Below are 19,521 nucleotides of genomic sequence, written 5' to 3' on the forward strand. Positions count from 1 at the left end.
TCTGGTGGCCTTATAAGACTTACTAATTAGAAATAATATTTGCGAGAAAGGCTTTATAAGTCAAAATATGATCTACTAAGATAAGAGGAAATATTTTCCCCTTTTTATCTTGGGGAGAAATTTTTTTTTTTAACCAGCAATTACTAAGGCCTGTGGTTTTCAAAGCCAAATGCTGAAATTCCACAGACCAGGAAGAAAAAGTTATACTCCTTAAGGCAGACTTTCACTGGGACAGTCTCCTTTTCTTATCACCATTTCTCAATTCCACCTGCTGTGATACCTCATGCTTTCTAGTTAATGCCTTCCTGGGGTTCTCAGGGCAAGTCTATTAGCTCCCTCTCTAAAGATTGATCTTCAGGATTACACACTGAATCAAGTTTTTTCTTTTTTAATATTTATTTATTTTTTGGCTGCGCCGGGTCTTAGTTGCGTCGCGCGGGCTTAGTTGCCCTGCGGCATGTGGGATCTTAGTTCCCCAACCAGGGATCGAACCGGCGTTCCCTGCATTGCAGGACGGACTCTTAACCGCTGGACCACCAGGGAAGTCCCCAGTTTTTTCTTTTTTTTTACTGTCATTGTTTTGGGATGATTTTCTAGCAGAGAAAGTAGTGGAAATTTCTACTCCATCCTCTTAAACAGTAAGTGAGGAGTTAATTTTAAAGTGTGTGGCCGTGCGGTGAATTCTGTTAAGGGAAGCAAAGATTTCTCTTTCTTCTATTTTTATTAGAGCAGACATAGGGACAGTTATGACTAGATCTTTGAGTTTGATGCATACATCTTGTCCAGGACTATAGCCCAGTGATAGGTTCAGGAACAATGATGAAAATAGGATTACTTTTAAGTTACGGTCAGGCTCTTAGGAGGAAGAGAAGACAGGTTGCCTGGCACTGTGCTAAGCATCTCATGTTCATTAGCTGTGTGGTGATGGAGGCTGGCTTTAAAGCCAGGCTGGCCTGACTCCAGAGCCCATGCCCTTAAATGCTGTACTGTATTTCTTTTTTTGAATATAAATTTATTTTATTTATTTACTTTTGGCTGCGTTGGGTCTTCGTTGCTGCATGCAGGCTTTCTCTAGTTGTGGCGAGCAGGGGCTGCTCTTCGTTGCGGTGCTCAGGCTTCTCATTGTGGTGGCTTCTTGTTGCAGAGCGCGGACTCTAGGTGTGCGGGCTTCAGTAGTCGCAGTGCGTGGGCTCAGTAGTTGTGGCTCGTGGGCTTTAGGGCTCAGGCTCAGTAGTTGTGATGCATGGGCTTAGTTGCTCCATGGCATGTGGGATCTTCCCGGACCATTAGCCGGTGGATTCTTAACCATTGCGCCACCAGGGAAGTCCCTGTACTGTATTTCTTGTTTCTGTCAATTGTATTTAATTTGATCCAAGTTGGATTAACATCAGAAGTGAAATGTACTATTTTGGCTTTTATTTAAGTTAAATCCATGGAATTGCTTTATGTGTTGTAATGCTCATTTTTCCATTCATTAGAACCTGTTTGCACTGAGACTACAAATACTTTTTAGCTAATGGCTTAAATACTTTAATCTCCAATGAGAATTGATATGTTATTACCTTTTTAGGAGTGAGTTTCTGGGTATTTCTTCCTTTTGTGCTTTATCTAACAATCAAATTAGGAATTATAAGAACACTGTCCATATTACTATTTTTGCACTTATTTTCTGATAGGTCCAAAGAGTCCTCATGTTTGCACATACACTAGGACTGTTACTATTACTTTTAATCTTCTGGGATTTTTTTTGTTTTTGTTTTTTTGTCTTTCCATAGATTGATCTGAAGCCTTGGTAATTTTCCCATGTTTTTTCAAAGTTAGAATTCTTTTTTTTTTTTTTTGCGGTACACAGGCCTCTCACTATCGTGGCCTCTCCCGTTGCGGAGCACAGGCTCCGGACGCGCAGGCTCAGTGGCCATGGCTCACGGGCCCAGCCGCTCCACGGCATGTGAGATCTTCCCGGACCGGGGCACGATCCTATGTCCCCTGCATCGGCAGGCGGACTCTCAACCACTGCGCCACCAGGGAAGCCCCTCAAAGTTAGAATTCTTTAAAGAACGTTGAATATATGTTAGCATATGAAATAGTTCACTTGTGAAATTGCTGATGGTGTCATTTGCGTATGTTGAATTTGGTATTCTTATTGCCTTCTAGTTTAAAACTGAGTATTTCTTTTTCTATGACATTTAATATGATTAATGTAGCAATCTTATTAGAAATATATATCTCCAAATAAAAGTAGTTCTGGGCTTCCCTGGTGGCACAGTGGTTGAGAATCCACCTGCCAATGCAGGGGACACGGGTTTGAGCCCTGGTCCGGGAAGATCCCACATGCCGTGGAGCAGCTAAGCCCATGCACCACAACTACTGAGCCTGTGCTCTAGAGCACACAAGCCACAACTACTGAGCCCCCGTGCTGCAACTACTGAAGCCCACGTGCCTAGAGCCTGTGCTCCACAAGAGAAGCCACCACAATGAGAAGCCCGTGCACCGCAACGAAGAGTAGCCCCCACTCGCCGCAACTAGAGAAAGCCCGTACACAGCAACGAAGACCCAACACAGCCAAAAATAATAAATAAAATAAATAAATTTATTTTTAAAAAAGTGGTTCCTATAAATGTAGAAATGGTGGTGGTGCTTATGTGATAATATATCATGCTTCTTGAGGCAGTGTACTTCCAGGGTTATATTAAGACTTAGACCTAGACTTCTTTCCAGATTATATTAAGTATCCTTTTGTGCAAGGATGTCTTTAGTTAGTAGTCTGTATTCTGTGGAAACAGAGAGGTCTGGAAGTCATACAGTGAGTGCAGTTTCTTTAAAACAGCAAAGCATTGCTCTGGCCTCAGAGGAAGAACAGGAGGGCTGTCACTCTACTGCTTTTCCACCACTTTTCTCTGCTTCCAGTCAAGTTTAGTGGAAACCCCTTTTTTCTGGTCTCTGGGCTGATGTGTTAGTCCCTTTGAATTTTATTTGCCTTCCTGTCCAGTCTGCACCACAAAGGCAGCCCTCTTTCCAGTGCTTTCATGGGGGCCATAGAATTTCTTGCCCCATTGGTCCTTTGTCATACTGGCCCCTCTCTCCTTAGCTTTCTTTCTCAATTAAAAGTGTCTGGAGAAGGTCACAGAATGCTGATTGGACCCACTGTACTTTCAAGCTATCTAGTTTTCACTGCTGCCTGGTATTACTTTTGTTACATGACTCATTTCAGTGACCAATCTAACATTTTTTATTTTCCCTTCAGCTGCCTCCTACGTGTAAGCAGATGATCTCCTCCCTGATTCTTATAATCTCAAAATGTACCTGTATTTTCAGTCTTTTACTCCCTGGCTCTTTCTCAGAAGAGGAAATAATGCTCTTTCCTTTCCAAAGGCAACCTTTCCATTTTGCCTTGGTTATAGTTTTTTTCCCTATTCCTTCTCTGCTTCAGTTTTCTTCCAGTGCATTCTGTACTGTTCTCCCTTCAAGTCTCTGCTGTTGCTGCTCCACCCTCGCCTCTCAAGTATTTTCCTCAAGATCCTATCTCTTTAAATCCCAACTATTTAGAATATAGGCAAATGAAATACCCAAAAATGAGGTTCCCCAGCTCCCATAGAAATTCTCTGCTTTCTTACTTGTACCACATTTCATTGCATTTTGTATCTTGGTTGTTACTCAGCACTAACTGTAAGATGCAACATGTCCTTCTCCACTAGATTGAAAATTCCTTGAAAGCATGTTCCTTTCTCTTATATTTTGCCATACTTTTTTTTCTTTTTTAATTTTCTCAAGCCTATGTAGCAGATTATCTGCTATTTAATGTATCAAATGAGTGGTTCTGTCTGCGTTAAACCATGTGAAGAACAGATAAAGAAGAGGCTCAAAAACTTGTAATTGTATTTAGGTACCAGATGTGTTCTCAGCCATATAAATAAGCTGTCATGAAATTCTAGTCAACTGTTTTTACAGTGAGAGATCAGAAGTGCTGGTTTTAAAGAACAGAATGGTGATTTTAAAATATCAAAAATTTCATGACTAATTTTATAATTTATTCTTTGGAATTTTAGAGATTAACTTACCCTAAAAATTATCTTGTATTCCAGTCAACTTTTGAATTAATGTATCAAATTGTGACAGCTGAGTAATTTTGAGTAGGATTGACAGGTATACTCTGTTTTGCCAACACTAACTTTGGTACTTCTGAAATTGTGATTTGAAAGTGGGATTGTCATGGAAACAGTAGAGCAGTCTTTTAAAAAAAAACCTCTGTTAGCCAGAACACAAACTAATACTATAATTATTTCTGAAATGGCATGTTGAATAGACTTGTGAAACTAGCAATTTATTAGACTTTTTTTTTAATAAATTTATTTATTTTTGGCTGCATTGGGTCTTCGTTGCTGCGCACGGGCTTTCTCTAGTTGCGGTGAGCAGGGGCTGCTCTTCACTGCGGTGCATGGGCTTCTTATTGCGGTGGCTTCTCATTGCAGAGGACGGGCTCTACCTGCGTGGGCTTCAGTAGTTGTGGCACGTGGGCTCAGTAGTTGTGGCGCGTGGGGGCTTAGTTGCTCCGTGGCATGTGGAATCTTCCCGGACCAGGGCTCGAACCCGTGTTGCCTGCATTGTCAGGCGGATTCCTAACCACTGTGCCACCAGGGAAGTCCATTATTAGACTTTTAATGATATCCAGGCCAAAGACTGAGGGGGCTGTGTATCTTGCCTTGTGCTATGTGTTTTAGAAACTTTTTCATTCCCTTGCTGTTTTACTTCTTAATACTCTTTCTGGAACTTTATGCTCTTTTTTTTTTTAATTAAAGTACAGTTGATTTACAATGTGTTAATTTCTGCTGTACAGCAAGGTGATTCAGTTATATATATGTATATACATTCTTTTTTTATATTCTTTTCCATTGTAGTTTCTCATAGGATATCGAATATAGTTCCATTTGCTATACAGTAGGACCTTGCTGTTTATCCGTTCTATATATAATAGCTTACATCTCCTAACTCCAACCTCCCACTCAATCCCTCTTGCCCTTGGCAACCACAAGTCTGTTCTGTATGTCCATGAGTCTTGCTGTTTTGTAGATAGATTCATTTGTGTCATATTTTAGATTCCACATATAAGTGATATCATATGGTATTTGTCTTTCTCTTTCTGACTGACTTAGTATGGTAATCTCTAGTTGCATCCATGTTGCTGCAAATGGCTTTATTTTGTTCTTTTTCATGCCTGAGTATTATTCCATTATATATATATATATATATATATATATATATATATATATATATATATACACTACATCTTCTTTATCCATTCATCCATCGATGGACATTAGGTTGCTTCCATGTCTTGGCTCTTGTGAATAGTGCTGCTGTGAACATAGGGGGTGCATGTATCTTTTTGAATTAGTTTTGTCTGGGTATATGCCCAGGAATGGGATTGCTGGATCATAAGGTAATTCTATTTTTAGTTTTCTGGGGAACCTCCATGCTGTTTTCCAAGTGGCTGCACCAACTTACATTCCCACCTTTTCTCCACACCCTCTCCAACATTTGTTACTTGTAGACTTTTTAGTGATGGCCATTCTGACTGGTGTGAGGTGATACCTCATTGTAGTTTTGATTTGCATTTCTCTAATGATTAGTGATGTTGAGCATCTTTTCATGTGCTTATTGGGCATCTGTATGTCTTCTTTGGAGAAATGTCTATTTAGGTCTTCTGCCCATTTTTCGATTGGGTTGTTTGTTTTTTTGTTGTTGAGTTGTATGAGCTGTTTGTATATTTTGGAAATTAAGCCCTGGTCAGTTGCATTGTTTACAAATATTTTCTCCCAATCTGTAGGTTGTCTTTTCGTTTTGTTTGTGGTTTCCTTTGCTGTGCAAAAGCTTCTAAGTTTGATTAGGTCCCATTTGTTTATTTTTGTTTTTATTTCTATTGCCTTGGGAGACTGAGCTAAGAAAACATTGGTAGGACTTATGTCAGAAAATGTTTTACAAAATTATGATCTCTTCTAGGAGTTTTATGGCATCATGTCTTATGTTTAAGTCTTTAAGCTATTTTGAGTTTATTTTTCTGTGTGGTATGAGGCTGTTTTCAACTTCATTGATGTACATGTGGCTGTCCCAGCTTTCCCAACACCACTTGCTGAAGAGACCGTCTTTTTCTCATTGTATATTCTTGCCTCCTTGGTTGAAGATTAATTGACCGTAGGTGTGTGGGTTTATTTCTGGGCTCTCTATTCTGTGGAACTTTATGCCCTTGAACAATGTTGGTTACTTATGATTCTGTGGTCAGCTTGAGAGGAAACAGTGATAAGACACTTGGTGGAACAGGAAAGAAGCATAGGGAGATTCTAGATCAGAGATGTCTTCTCTATGGATACTTACCATTTATGGAGAGTGGCCTAAGGAGTTTTAGGAAAAGAAAGATGAGGTAGGTGAAGCCAGCATCAGGTTTCTTTCATCCTTTTCCTGACCCCCTTAAACTTCTCTTCCTGCTTTATCATGAGAACTCAGAAATTTCTTGTGATTGTTAGAACTCACTTTTTTAAACTGTTCCGGGCCGAAGAATCGCTTGAGAAGCTCATTGCAGTTTCACAGGTGGGCCCCAACCTTGGGGATTCTGTATTCCACCTCCAAGTGATTTTAATATGGGTAATCTTGGATCAAACTTGGAGAAGCCCAGTTAGAGCCAGAGGATAGCTAGGAAGGCCCGAATTTGCTGTGATTTGGCTGCATCCCTTACTCAATTTTGTTTGCTTTGTTTTTAAAATCTAGAGTACAAGCCATAGAAATCTTTTCCTAAGCAGTAAGTGCCTGAATAATTCTGTTTATATAACCTGTGACTGGTTCGTAATACAAGCTTGGTAGAAGATTATTTCCCCACTAATTTGGCATTTGCTACAACAAATACATCTACTACCAACTCCCTAAATATTATCTTGACATTCTATAGAGTTTGTTATTTTTCTCTTTATTTTCATCTTTTAAAGTGATTCAAGGTCATTTAAACCAGTGGCCCAGCCTGGGGCTGTCCTCCCCTCCCCCGCCACCTCTGGGACATTTGGCAGTGTCTGGAGACATTTTGGGTTGTTACTCTGGAAAGAGTATAGTGGGTGGAATTCAGGGATGCTGTTAAACAGCACAGAACAACCCCTCACAGCAAAGAATTATCTAGCCTAAATGTCAGTGTTGCCAAGGTTGCAAAATCTTTTTTTTTAACTTTTTACTTTATATTGGAGTATAGCTGATTAACAATGCTGTGATAGTTTCAGGTGCACAGCAAAGCGACTCAGCTATACATAAACATGTATCCACTCTCCCTCAGGCTCCCCTCCCATCCAGGCTGCCCCATACCAAGGTTGCAAAATCTTGCTTTAATATTTGTAGTCATTATATGATTACTACAGGGGCAGCATATTTTTCCCTTCATATGACATGCTAGATGAACGTTATGATGATGCAGGAATTGTAAATGCTGATGGAGAGATCAGCAAATAGTTAAGAAATTTAGAAAGCTGATTTGGTTCCTTTTCCTGTTCCTGTGCAATTTGAGGATTAATTTACTACTCATATAGTTTACAAATGTAAGGAAAACGGTTGTTTGTCTGATAGCGTTCTAAACCTAGGATTGTCTTCTGTGCCCACACCATTTCCCCTACGTTTGAATGTTAAAGTTTACCTTTCAGCTATTACTTCAATACCATCTACTACAGTTTTTCATACTGCATGTTGTGCCCCAGTGGTGGGTTGTGAAGTTAGTGTAGCAGGTGATAACTAGCATTTTTGAAAAGTTAAATACAATAGAAAGATAAAAGAGTGCACCACGTATAGTAAGAGTTAAGTTTTGTCTTGCAAAACCTATTTTAATTATATGTTGTCAGGGAGGAAAGTTTCTTTTTCCTACTACTCTCCTAGTTCTTTGGCTGTGGCCCTATGAATTGGACTGACAAAAGACAGATTAACAAGAGAAAAAACAAACAAGTTTATGCTTACATGTGGGAGCACTCAGAGATGAGTAACTCTAGGGTTAGTTGGAACTTGGGCTTATATAGCATCTTAGCAAAGGAACAATAAATTTTCAGAGAAGTGACAAGACAAAGGAAAAGGACTTTGAGTTCGTAGGGCTACAAATTGTGGGAAGGGAAATGTATGGACACTAAAGGTAGATAAAGGCTAGCTGGTAGGGTTATGTAGGTTCCTCTGTTGCCATTTCCAGGCTGTTAAGGATCTAAAGTTGAGATTAATTGTTGTCCTTCCTGGTAAAGAAGGAAGGGGGAGCACCTTGGTAAATTTATGTCCTGCTTTCGGGCAAATAGGGAGAAGGCAAAGAGCTTTCCTTCTTTCTGCTCCTTTTCAATTGTCCTCAACTAAAAATAGTCCTTAAGGACCAAAGTAGTCCTTATGGACACTAGAGTGGCATGTTTTGAGGTGGCTTATTTTGCCCGCTACAATATCTGTGCATGTGTGTGCTGGGTCATGATGTAAAACTATATTTCTTGCTGTGGATTTACAGGGAAAAAAATGGAAAGCCACTGATTCCAATAAATTACAAAAGCAATATTAGCTGTGTATTTTATAGTTCTTGAAACAAGCTAAGATTTTATTTATTGATTTTGTGAAGCAATAAACTTATTTCAGTTTTTTAATTAGAAAATTTTGGCTTTGTACTATCATGAGGTAATTTTAGAATGCATTTTGAATTTATAAGACTTTCTGATAGAATAAGTACTGAATTTGGCAACATTCTTGAATTGTAATTCTGTTTTATTAAAGATCATTTTGGCTTTGTACTATCATGAGGTAATTTTAGAATACATTTTGAATTTATAAGACTTTCTGATAGAATAAATAATTGAATTTGGCAACATTCTTGAATTGTAATTCTGTTTCATTAAAGATCATTGTTTCCATGTGCAGTAATGTGTCAATACCAACAATCCCAATAATGAGATTCCTCTATTTAAGAAATGTCAATTTGGTGAAAGGCAAACAAAATTGGGTATATTTCAGTATCATATGATACTACTTAACTAAACATTAATTTGGTTATTAACTAATCACAAACTGCTTACATCACAGTGTTATGGAGCTTTCCATCCTCTATAAAAAACTAACATTTCAGAATAGATTCAAGCTTCTTACATGGAGTTTTTGAGTTGAGACATGCACCTAGTTGACAAATTTTAGTTTCATACTAAAATATTTAAGATTAATTCTAGTATAATTTATTTCAGATTAAATTTAGTAGAAGCTTTTGTAGAAGATGCAGAATTGAGGCAGAGTTTACAAGAAGATTTACTTCGTCGATTTCCAGATCTTAACCGACTTGCCAAGAAATTTCAAAGACAAGCAGCAAACTTACAAGATTGTTACCGACTCTATCAGGGTATAAATCAACTCCCTAATGTTATTCAGGCTCTGGAAAAATATGAAGGTAATAAAATGATTTTGTTTTTGTTTTCCTTCACTCTCAATATACTTAGCAAATGTTCTGTCCTTTTAAAGTTGGTTCTAGTGACTCATCTTTAAGTTTTCCTAATAGGTTTGTATTGCCCTCTGGCTGTATCACAGAAGCCAGAAGTCATGAGACAATTTAGAATTTTTGTTTTTTAGAAATGAATATTAGGATTACGAGGTTTATTAATAGGTGTCTTTCACTAACAGTGGCAGTTGAACAGGGTTTGATTCCTAAAGACTCACAGGACCCGAAATGACAGTGCTTACAAACATATGGTTTATTACGGGAAAAGGATACAGTCTAGCAGCTGCACTGAAGTAAGGATAATGCATCACAGCCAAAGGCTGTCACAGCAAGGGGGCCAGGGAGGTCAGGTGCAGGTACCTATAAAAAGGTCCTTGGTGAGGTGCACCTTCTCAGATCAGGGACCATTATTGTATGCAGAACACCCTGGAACCAGGGAGCCTAAAACTGTATTGCTGGGCTTCTTAATACTTTACTGGTCTTGTGGGCGTATTCCTGTTCTGTAACTAGTTTCTACAGCAGAGCCCTCTTGGGGCCTCAGTGAGACCAGGTGCAAATCATCGATCACATGGTGCTAAGCTGAATGAACCACCTTGAATCTCCTGGGACTAGAGATTACAAAACAACACAATTAGTATGTTTCATGCCTTGACCATTGCCATGCAGGAACTTTAAGAAAACACTGGAGGCTAATTCCAGGCCTGCGGGAATTAACCTTTCCAGTACACCTATGAAAGAAAGTTAAGACAGAAGGTCTTGGTGGTAACAGTTGAAGTCAGAGGGAAGTTACTACAGTAAAGTAAGCAAAGTCATACATTAGTTAATCAATATAGTATTGGTGGATAAAATCAACTTGCTCTTACAAGCGTAGTTTTTAACTTTAAGTGAACATAAGTTTCTACAACAAATATTTTAGTAAGTACAAAGTTATATGTCTAATACATAAAGCATTTTAAGTTTCAGAGTTAAAAATCAACATCTCTTAGAACTATGGAAAACAAACCTTTCAATATTATGAGAAAGCTTTATGATTTTTTTTGTAGGCAGACTTAAAAAAAACTATGATGACTGGTACAAAATAAGTATAGATTTAATTTAAATTTTATGGTAACCTTTCCTCTTACTTATCTAACAGAGTGTAAAAGAATAGCTAACTGCTTATCGTTTCAGAGTACCACTGTATAAAAAGTATTCCTGTTCTAGTCAAGGCTCCTCATTAGACTGATGAGGCTTAAATGCCATAGAATTTAGTTCCACCAAAGTGGAATTAAAGAAAATGGGTCTTTAATCTTTTCTGTTTCACATTTCTTTAGTGTGGCTTAATTTCCCTCCTTTGTGCCTCAATTTCCTCATCCTGTAAATGAATATCTTCTACTGCTACGATTTTCTGACTCTGTCTCCTCTGGCCTCATTCCAGCAGGATCAGTTGGAAGCACAAGGGGATTGACTGGTGTTAGGGATGTAATCAGGGTGTAATCATGGGGATAGGGTCTCTAAACAATTTACTCTTACCACTTAACATCAGCTGTTTTAAACATTTGTCTCACATCTCTTCCCTCATGAGGTAAAAAAGCCATCCTTGTCCCTGTGTCCTCCTCTTGTACCTGTACTCAGTGAAGTTTCTGAAAGCCTACATTTCCATATTCCATTCACTCCACTGGCTTCAGCCCTGACCACTGTACTGAAATGGCATTTGCTAAGTGACTTACTTGTTGCTGAGTTCAGTGAACACGGTCCAGTCCTTATCTTACTAGGTTTCACTGGTGAGTGTGACAGGCTTTTTTTCCTCCCAGTTTTATTGAGAAATAATTGACATATAACATTGTATAAATTTAGGTGTACAACACGATTTGATATGTATATATATACTACGTAAATGATCACCACAATAAGTTTAGTTAACACCGTCACCTCACGTAGTTTTTTTTTTCTTATGAAGAGACCTTTTAAGGTCTAATCTCTTAGCAGCTTTTCGAATATACAATACAGTTTTAGTTTTTGTTTTTTAATTAGTCACCATGTTGTACATTACCTTGCCAGGACCTAAATCTTATAACTTGAAATGTGTACCTTTTGACCACCTTCACCCATTTCCTCCACCCCCTGCCTCTCGCAACCACCAGTCTGTTCTGTGTTTATGAGTTTGGTTTTATTAGGTTCCACATATAAGTGAGATCACAAAGTATTTGACTTTCCCTGTCTCACTCTTTTCACTTGACATAATGCCCTCAAGGTCCATCCATGTTGTTGCAGATGGCAGGATTTCTTTCTTTATGGTTGAAGGATACTCCATTGTACATATGTATCACAGTTTCTTTATCCATTCCTTCGCTGGTGGACACTTAGGGTGTTTCCGTGTCTTGGCTGTTGTAAATGATGCTGCAGTGAACATGGTGGGGGGGTGCAGATATTTCTTCGAGATAATGATTTTGTTTCCTTTAGATATATACCCAGAACTGGAATTGCTGGATCTTTCTATTTTTTGCCATCCTCTTCAGTGTAGTCAACCCACGCCCACCCCACAACCCCCAGTTCTATTTTTGGCCCCCTTTTCACTCAATACCTGAAACTTTAAACCTGGGATTTTTGAATGAGTTCTTGAAAGTATCCTGAAATTTAATGCAAAATTTTGTGTATTTGTATTTTTGGAGGGGTAAAGGATCTGCAAGTTTCATCAGATATTCGAAGGTATATGTAAACCACCCCCCCCAAAAAATGTAAGAAATATTGCTCTGCATATTCTCTGGGGAATCTTTCTTATTCCCTGAGATAAGCATGGAAGTTAGGAATTGGATTTGAAAGGCTTGGCTCTCTTCATGAACCTCTCTGCATATGTGTGGATTAATGTACTTGAGAGTTTTCAACAAATCAGTAATTCCCTACTTTTTCAGTGATACACTTAATATAAGACCTGTGAGATATCATAACATTAGACATCATCACATATGGACCTGTGAGATATCATAACATTATGTAAATCAAATGCTTTACATTGTCAGTTTGATAACTGATGTCCAGTTAAGGTATTTGAAATCACCCAGCCTAGAAAATATTAAAGGAAGACTGTTCCAAGTTTCGTGGTGCTAAGAGCTATGTATTTTCTTTCAATAACATGGAACATTGGAGAATCTAGGTGTATCCTAGTCACTGGGAACCTAACTAATCTCTCCTGAGTTGATTTACAGTATTAGTTTCAGGTGTACAACATAGTGATTCAGTATTTTTATAGATTATACTCCATTTAAAGTTATTATAAAATATTGGCTATATTCCCCATGCTGTACAATATATCCTTGTAACTTATTTTACCCATAGTAGTTTGTACCTCTTAATCCCCTAGCCCTATGTTGCCCCTCCCCACTTCTCTCTCCCCAGTGGTAACCACTAGCTTGTTCTCTATATCTGTGCGTCTCTTTGTTTTATTATATTCATTTGTTTGTTTTATTTTTTAGATTCCGCATATAAACGATAACACAGTATTTGGCTTTCTCTGTCTGACTTCATTAAGCATCATACCCTCCAGGTCCATCCATGTTGTTGGAAATGGCAAAATTTCATCCTTTTTTACGGCTGAGTAATATTCCATTTATATTTATATGTATACACACACACACATCTTCTTTGCCCATTAATTTGTTGATGGACACAGGTTCCTTCCATATCTTGGCAATTGTAAATAATGCTGATAGGAATATTGGGATTTGTGTATCTTTTTGAATTAGTGTTTTCATTTTCTTCGGATATATACCCAGGAGTGGAATTGCTGGATCATATGGTAGTTCTATGTTTAGTTATTTTTTTTTTTTGCATACTGTTTTTCACAGTGGCTGCACCAGTTTACACTCCCACCAACAGTTTATGAGGGTTCCCTTTTTTCTACATCCTTGCCAACAATTTCTTATTTGTGGTCTTTTTAATGATAGCCATTCTGACAGGTGTGAGGTGATGTCTCATTGTGGTTTTGATTTGCATTTTTCTGATGATTAGCGATGTTGAGCATCTTTTCATGTGCCTCTCTTGAGTTTAAAATGGCATTTTGCAGAGTTCAGCATAGCTCCTTAGCCTACTGACTTCATGGAGAAAGTCAAAACTGAGGCTAATTTATGAGGAAAAGCCAGATGCACTCTCCTTAAAAGTAAAATCATTAAAAGTTTTTAAAAATATATTTGTATATTACTAGAAATTGAGTGTATTCTGCTATCCTGTGATGTTTTGGTTTTGATTAACTCTAGGTTTAATGTTATTTTAATGTTATTACTGGAAAAAAAATGAAAAAAAGTAAATTCAGAGACAGCAGAGGGCAGCAACAGTTTAGAAAGTAGATTTGCATTGAGAGATAAAAGCTCTACTCTAAATTATCTTTCTCCTGTTAAAAAAAAAAAGGCTATTTGAAAAATGTACTTGGCCTCCCTTATTCCTCATCTTTTAAAATTGAAAAGTTGAGACACACATTTGCAGCAACATGGATGGATCCAGTGTTTATCAAGCTAAGCGAAGTAAGTCAGAAAGAGAAAGACAAATACCATATAATATCATTTATATATGGAATCTAAACTACGACGTAAATGAACCTATCTACAAAACAGAAACAGACTCATAGACATAGAGAACAGACTTTTGGTTGCCAAGGGGGAAGGGGGTCGGGGAGGGAAGGATTGGGAGTTTGGGGTTAGCGGATGCAAACTATTATATATAGAATGGATAAAAAATGAGGTCCTACTGTATGGCAAAGGGAACTATATTCAATATCCTGTGATAAACCATAATGCAAAAGAATATGAAAAAGAATATGTACGTGTAACTGAATCATTTTGCTATATAACAGAAATTAACAGAACATTGTAAATTATAGTTCAATAAATTTTTTTTTAAAAATTGAGGCACAACCTAAAACAATGGTATTCTGCATTGGGAGCATATTTCTGATAGTGCTTAAAACAACTCTAAGTATCTAGATTCTGTTGATGAATTTTATTGTAACAGCTATCACACTGAGGTATGTAACCCTTCCTTCTGCCCACATCCAAGTAATCATCCTTTTCTGTTTCAGTATATTTAAAAACCTTACATGTGCTATTTTCCCTCCCCTGGTCATTGCATCCTCCTCAATGAACCCATAGTAATCTTTCTTAGCACGTCTGATCATATCATTTCTTCCCTTTTGGTTATGAACACATTAATTTGCTTCCCATAACCTACCAGAAGAAGACCCATTCCTGTGCCTGGCTGGCTGCTACTTCTCAGTCAGCCTCCCTTATACTCCCTCACCTACTCTTCTCCTCACTGTGCTGGTTCTCCAGACTGCTCTCATTTTTTGTGCTTTTCTCCATGTTTTTCCTTTGTCTTAAATGCCCTTCACTACCTTGTCCATGTGATGCAACCCTACTAATATTTAAGATTGAGCCCAAATATCACCCTTTCTGTGAAGCTTTCTCTGCCCTCCTCATGCAGTTTTCTGGTTTCCATAGCACCTTCTGCTTATCTCCATTGCTTTTTAACCCTAAATAACAGTAAGTTAGTCTAATAATAATCCCCCCCCCCTTTTTTTTTTGCGGTGCACGGGCCTCTCACTGTTGTGGTCTCCCGTTGCGGAGCATAGGCTCCGGACGCGCGGGCTCAGCGGCCATGGCTCACGGGCCCAGCTGCTCCGCGGCGTGTGGGATCTTCCCGGACCGGGGCACGAACCCGTGTCCCCTGTATCGGCAGGGGTACTCTCAACCACTGCACCACCAGGGAAGCCCCAATAATGCCCCCTTTTAACCTGATTGCTCAGTTTCCTTCTAAATAGAAGATAAGAATATGAAAGCAATTTGGCATTTCTGAAAAGGAATCTGTTTACTAATGTAGCACTTTTTAAACTTTAGCCTATAAAGCTGCAATTTAAGATCTGGTTGGATTTTGTATTTTGGAGATATTTTCTTTAAATTTCGTCTTTATCAGTTTATAAAAGCAAGGTAAACTCTTTGTAGTAATTATTCTACCATCCAGAGGTAATCATTATTAATATTTTGCTTTATGTTGTTTCATTCTTTAAGCAAAATTATAGAAGGTCAGTTAAGCTTAACACTTTCTTTGACAAGCAAGACTTGTTCTAATGTAGTTCATATATTAGGAAACAATTTGAGCATAATGTGAATTTTGTGTTGCTTATGCACATTTTGCCCATGGGAAACACTGGGTGAATGCAGAAAATTGCACCCAGCTGAACTGAGCAGTGCAGGCATACACAAAATATACACAGACACACACATCAAACATCCACCGTGTATTCATGAGCCACACTCATTTGCACGTGGTGTTACAGCTTTGCACTGCACTTCAGAGGACTCACCATTTCACAGTAACTTACAAGCTGCAGCCTTTTGGAAGTCCACCTCCACAAGCAAACTTCATGTCTTTTGTGAGGTAAAATGCATTATTTATTGTAGTATTTTTGTATTTCCTATACATTTAATTTAATTTAACATGTGTAAAACTGCCCTTTAAATTTTTTTGTTTTTTATTTCTTTTCTTAATTTTATTTATTTTTTTCATGGAAGTATAATTGACTTACCCAGTTAGTGTCAAGTCATAGAGGTTAAATTATGGCAACTAACAATTAGTACTATCTTTACTATTGTAAAATCAGTACTATTTATTTATTAAATGTACAATTAGAACATTTTTATCCCACCAATATATTCTGTTACACTTTTGCATACAGCCAGTTCTGTTATAATGAAACATATGCATCCCTATGCAAAACTGCAATAAAAACTAGTTTACGAGATAAAAGAGGTCAAGGCACAACACTCAGAAACTTCATCAGTTACACTTCCGGTCGCCAAATGTGTGGAGGTTTTGCCCCACAACAAGTGATTTCCTGTGACACTAACTGGGTGTTCTGCAGTTTAACTCAGTTGTGACACTGTCTCCCTGGAGATAGCATCAGATCCCATAGGTTAAGGGTTCAATCCCACAAGCCTGCAACCTCTCTACCCAGTCTCAAGCCCAGGTATTACCTGTACTTCTGACCAACCGGTTACAGAGGAGGTCCCAATGACCCCCTTCTTGGGTTTAATCAATTTGCTAAAACAGCTCACTGAACTCAGGGAAACACTTAACTTACACTTAACAGTTTATTGATAAAGGATGCAGATGAACAGCCAGATGAAGAGATACGACAAGTCTCGGGGGGGTCCTGAGCACAGGAGCTTCTGTCCTATAGAGTTGAGTTGTGTCACCTTTCTGGTGGATGTGTTTGCCCTCCTGAAACCTCTCTGAACCAAACATGCCCCCCGCCACCACTACTGGGGTTTTAGGAAGCTTCCTCACGTAGGCATGATCAATTTCCCCTCTCTGGATGACGGGGGAGTGGGGGGTAGAGCTAAAAATTCCAAGCTCCTAATCATGGCTGGTCTTTCTGGTGACCAGCCCCCATTCAAGAGCTCATCTCGGGTCACCTTATTAGAACAAGAGATGCTCCTAGTACTCTGGTCACTTAGGAAATTACAAGCGTTTTAGGAACTCTGTGTCAGGAGCCAGGAGCAGAGACCAGTACATTTTCTGTTATCTCACAGAGACTAGCATGGTGTAAAATGATACTCATAACTAATCAGTGGAATCAGAAGAGAAAGTCAGCATAGGAAAGAAAATTACTGTTTTGTCAAAATGACAATAGTAAGAAAGGAAAATGAGGTATATTGTCAGGGAAAGTATTACCTGCAAATGAAGGAATGGAAACAGGTGGCTGTGCTCAACAAAAGGGGTGACGTGACCCGAGAATCTGAAAAGGAAGAGAGGGCAGGGGCCATGAGGGAGGATAAGAGGCCAAAACTATAGGGCGGCTGTTGGTGGTGGAGGAATAACAGAGATGCCCTTGTGCTAAAGGTTGTTATTCAGAGCGATTGAATTATTTTGATCTTTTATCATGATTGACTGCACTTCAACTGTTGGCTTCTTTGCTAATTTGGTAATGTTTTGGCTCCAGCCTCATATTTGTGTGAATACTGTAAACTTTCATTAGCAGCATCTTGCTAGCCTTTTTTCCACTTACATGAATTTTTAAATCCATTTCATAAATATATTTAAAGGGTCAGATAAAATTTAATTGTACTTCATAAAACTTCTAGGTTGGAGTTAATAATAGAAGGAAATTATGTTAAATTAGTCAAGGGAACATGGGCATAGAATAAATTTTTAAATCTTTGTTAATTGAAACTCATGTCTTTTTATTACCATTTACCAAAATATTTACTAGAGGGCTTCCCTGGTGGTGCAGTGGTTGAGAGTCCGCCTGCCGATGCAGGGGACACGGGTTCGTGCCCCGGTCCGGGAAGATCCCACATGCCGTGGAGCGGCTGGGCCCGTGAGCCATGGCCGCTGAGCCTGCACGTCTGGAGCCTGTGCTCCGCAACGGGAGAGGCCACAGCAGTGAGAGGCCTGCGTACCGCAAAAAAAAAAAAATTTACTAGAACAAGGATGTTAATACTAACTTGATAATTAATTTAGACTTTAGGTTGGTTTTTCCGGTCATATTCTATTTGGAAAGTCTGATTCAGCAGATTTGTGACTAGTGGTAGGCCTTGGACCTGAGTTAGTGTCGGGAGGGCACGTGTAGGGAGGCACCTCATGTCTGTTACCCAGAACTCTCCTATAGTTCATTTTGATTTTAGTGTTACTTGCTCATTTAACTTGATTAGAAAATCTTAGTGTCTTTTTCTTAATTATTTTGCCAGCTGTTTCCAGTTACTTCTCAGTTACATTAAATAAAATGTAAATGATTTGAGAGAGAAGACGTTTACCAGTGAGTATCAATAATTTAGGTGCAATTACAGCCAATTTACCCAGCAACCTCAACTTTGCCAGACACAGATCTGGGAAAGTCTTCTCGTGGTGGGAAGTTGGGGGCCTGTGGTGTGGTTGGTGTCTGCCTGTGGTGAATAAGACTGGGCATTGCAAGCTTGTGCCTGGAGGGGCCCGTCAGGTTACAGATATTGAGGCAGAATGGTGGGCTGATATTCTGATGAGCTAGGGAAGTCATGGTCTGACTAAAGTGGACCGTTGCCGGTCGGACTACCTGATTATCACTGAATGGGAATTCTGACTGAGGATTTCTCATATGGGCCCATGTTTCAAAGTCTACTCTGAATTCCTCCTTCTAAACTCTGCTTTTGGTGTTCTCTCTCTCAGTCAACGGCCCCATTATCTACCCAGTGGTCTAAGCCTTGGGAATCAGCCTTAACTGTTTGCTCTCCCTCTTTGCATTCACTTAGTCACTAAGTCCTATTGGTATCGCATCATATATATTCTTCACCTCGGACACCTTTCCATCCCACTGCCAGCACCCTAGTCCAGGCTATAGCATTTCTTACCTGAACTACTCTCAGCCTCCTAATGCTTTTACTCTCTTGTCTTGGCTCTTTCTAATCCTTTCTCTTTGCTTCAGCCAACTGTCTTTCTCAATATGTAAATATATTTATAAATAAAAATATAAATGTGTTGTTAACCCTTCAGGGGTTTTTCACTGCCTTTATATATTTACTGCCCTTATATTTCACTGCCTTATATTTTTGTGTGATTACTTGTCTAATGTCTGTTTCCCTCACATGCTGTAAGGGCAGAGACAAGACTGGGGTTTGACAGGCCCCTCATAAATTGTTGCCTCTGCCTATCTCTCTATCCTTTCCCTCCTAGGATTCATTGCCAGTGTTTCTCAGACTTTTTTGACCATGTCTCACAGTAAGATATATATTTTCATTTGACTTAGTGCATACCCATGGGTGTGTCTATGCAGTGTTAAAAAACAAAATTCAACTGAGTGAATTTTAAAGATCTTATTGGCTTTATTGAACAATTCATGAATTGGGCAGCATCCCATCCAGGAGGTAGAAAGGAGCTCTCTAGAGCTGTACAAAATGAAAGACTTTCATAGGCAGAAGGGAGCTGAAACAAGGAAGTTATAAAAAGCGGGTTGGTTATTGTAAGGTCACTTTCCTTTAGGGGATTTTAGGGTCTGTCAGGTGTATTACCTAACTGGTGCTGATCAGGTGATTCCTGATTGGCTGGTTTAAGCT

The 19,521-nt window shown here is 38.9% G+C and overlaps 1 protein-coding gene across 2 annotated transcripts in view; it reads left to right on the forward strand.

The window, feature by feature from the left end:
- Positions 1-19,521, forward strand: part of MSH2 (mutS homolog 2) — a 76,914-nt gene that overhangs the window by 18,204 nt on the left and 39,189 nt on the right. For both annotated transcript variants that reach the window (XM_082642839.1, XM_082642840.1), the window contains exon 7: positions 9,219-9,418. In XM_082642839.1, the coding sequence (XP_082498965.1) occupies positions 9,219-9,418 (200 nt within the window). The remainder of the gene's footprint in view (positions 1-9,218; positions 9,419-19,521) is intronic.

This window comes from Mesoplodon mirus (genome assembly GCF_964341445.2).
Source record: "Mesoplodon mirus genome assembly, chromosome: 14".
NCBI classification, from domain to species: Eukaryota; Metazoa; Chordata; class Mammalia; order Artiodactyla; family Ziphiidae; genus Mesoplodon; species Mesoplodon mirus.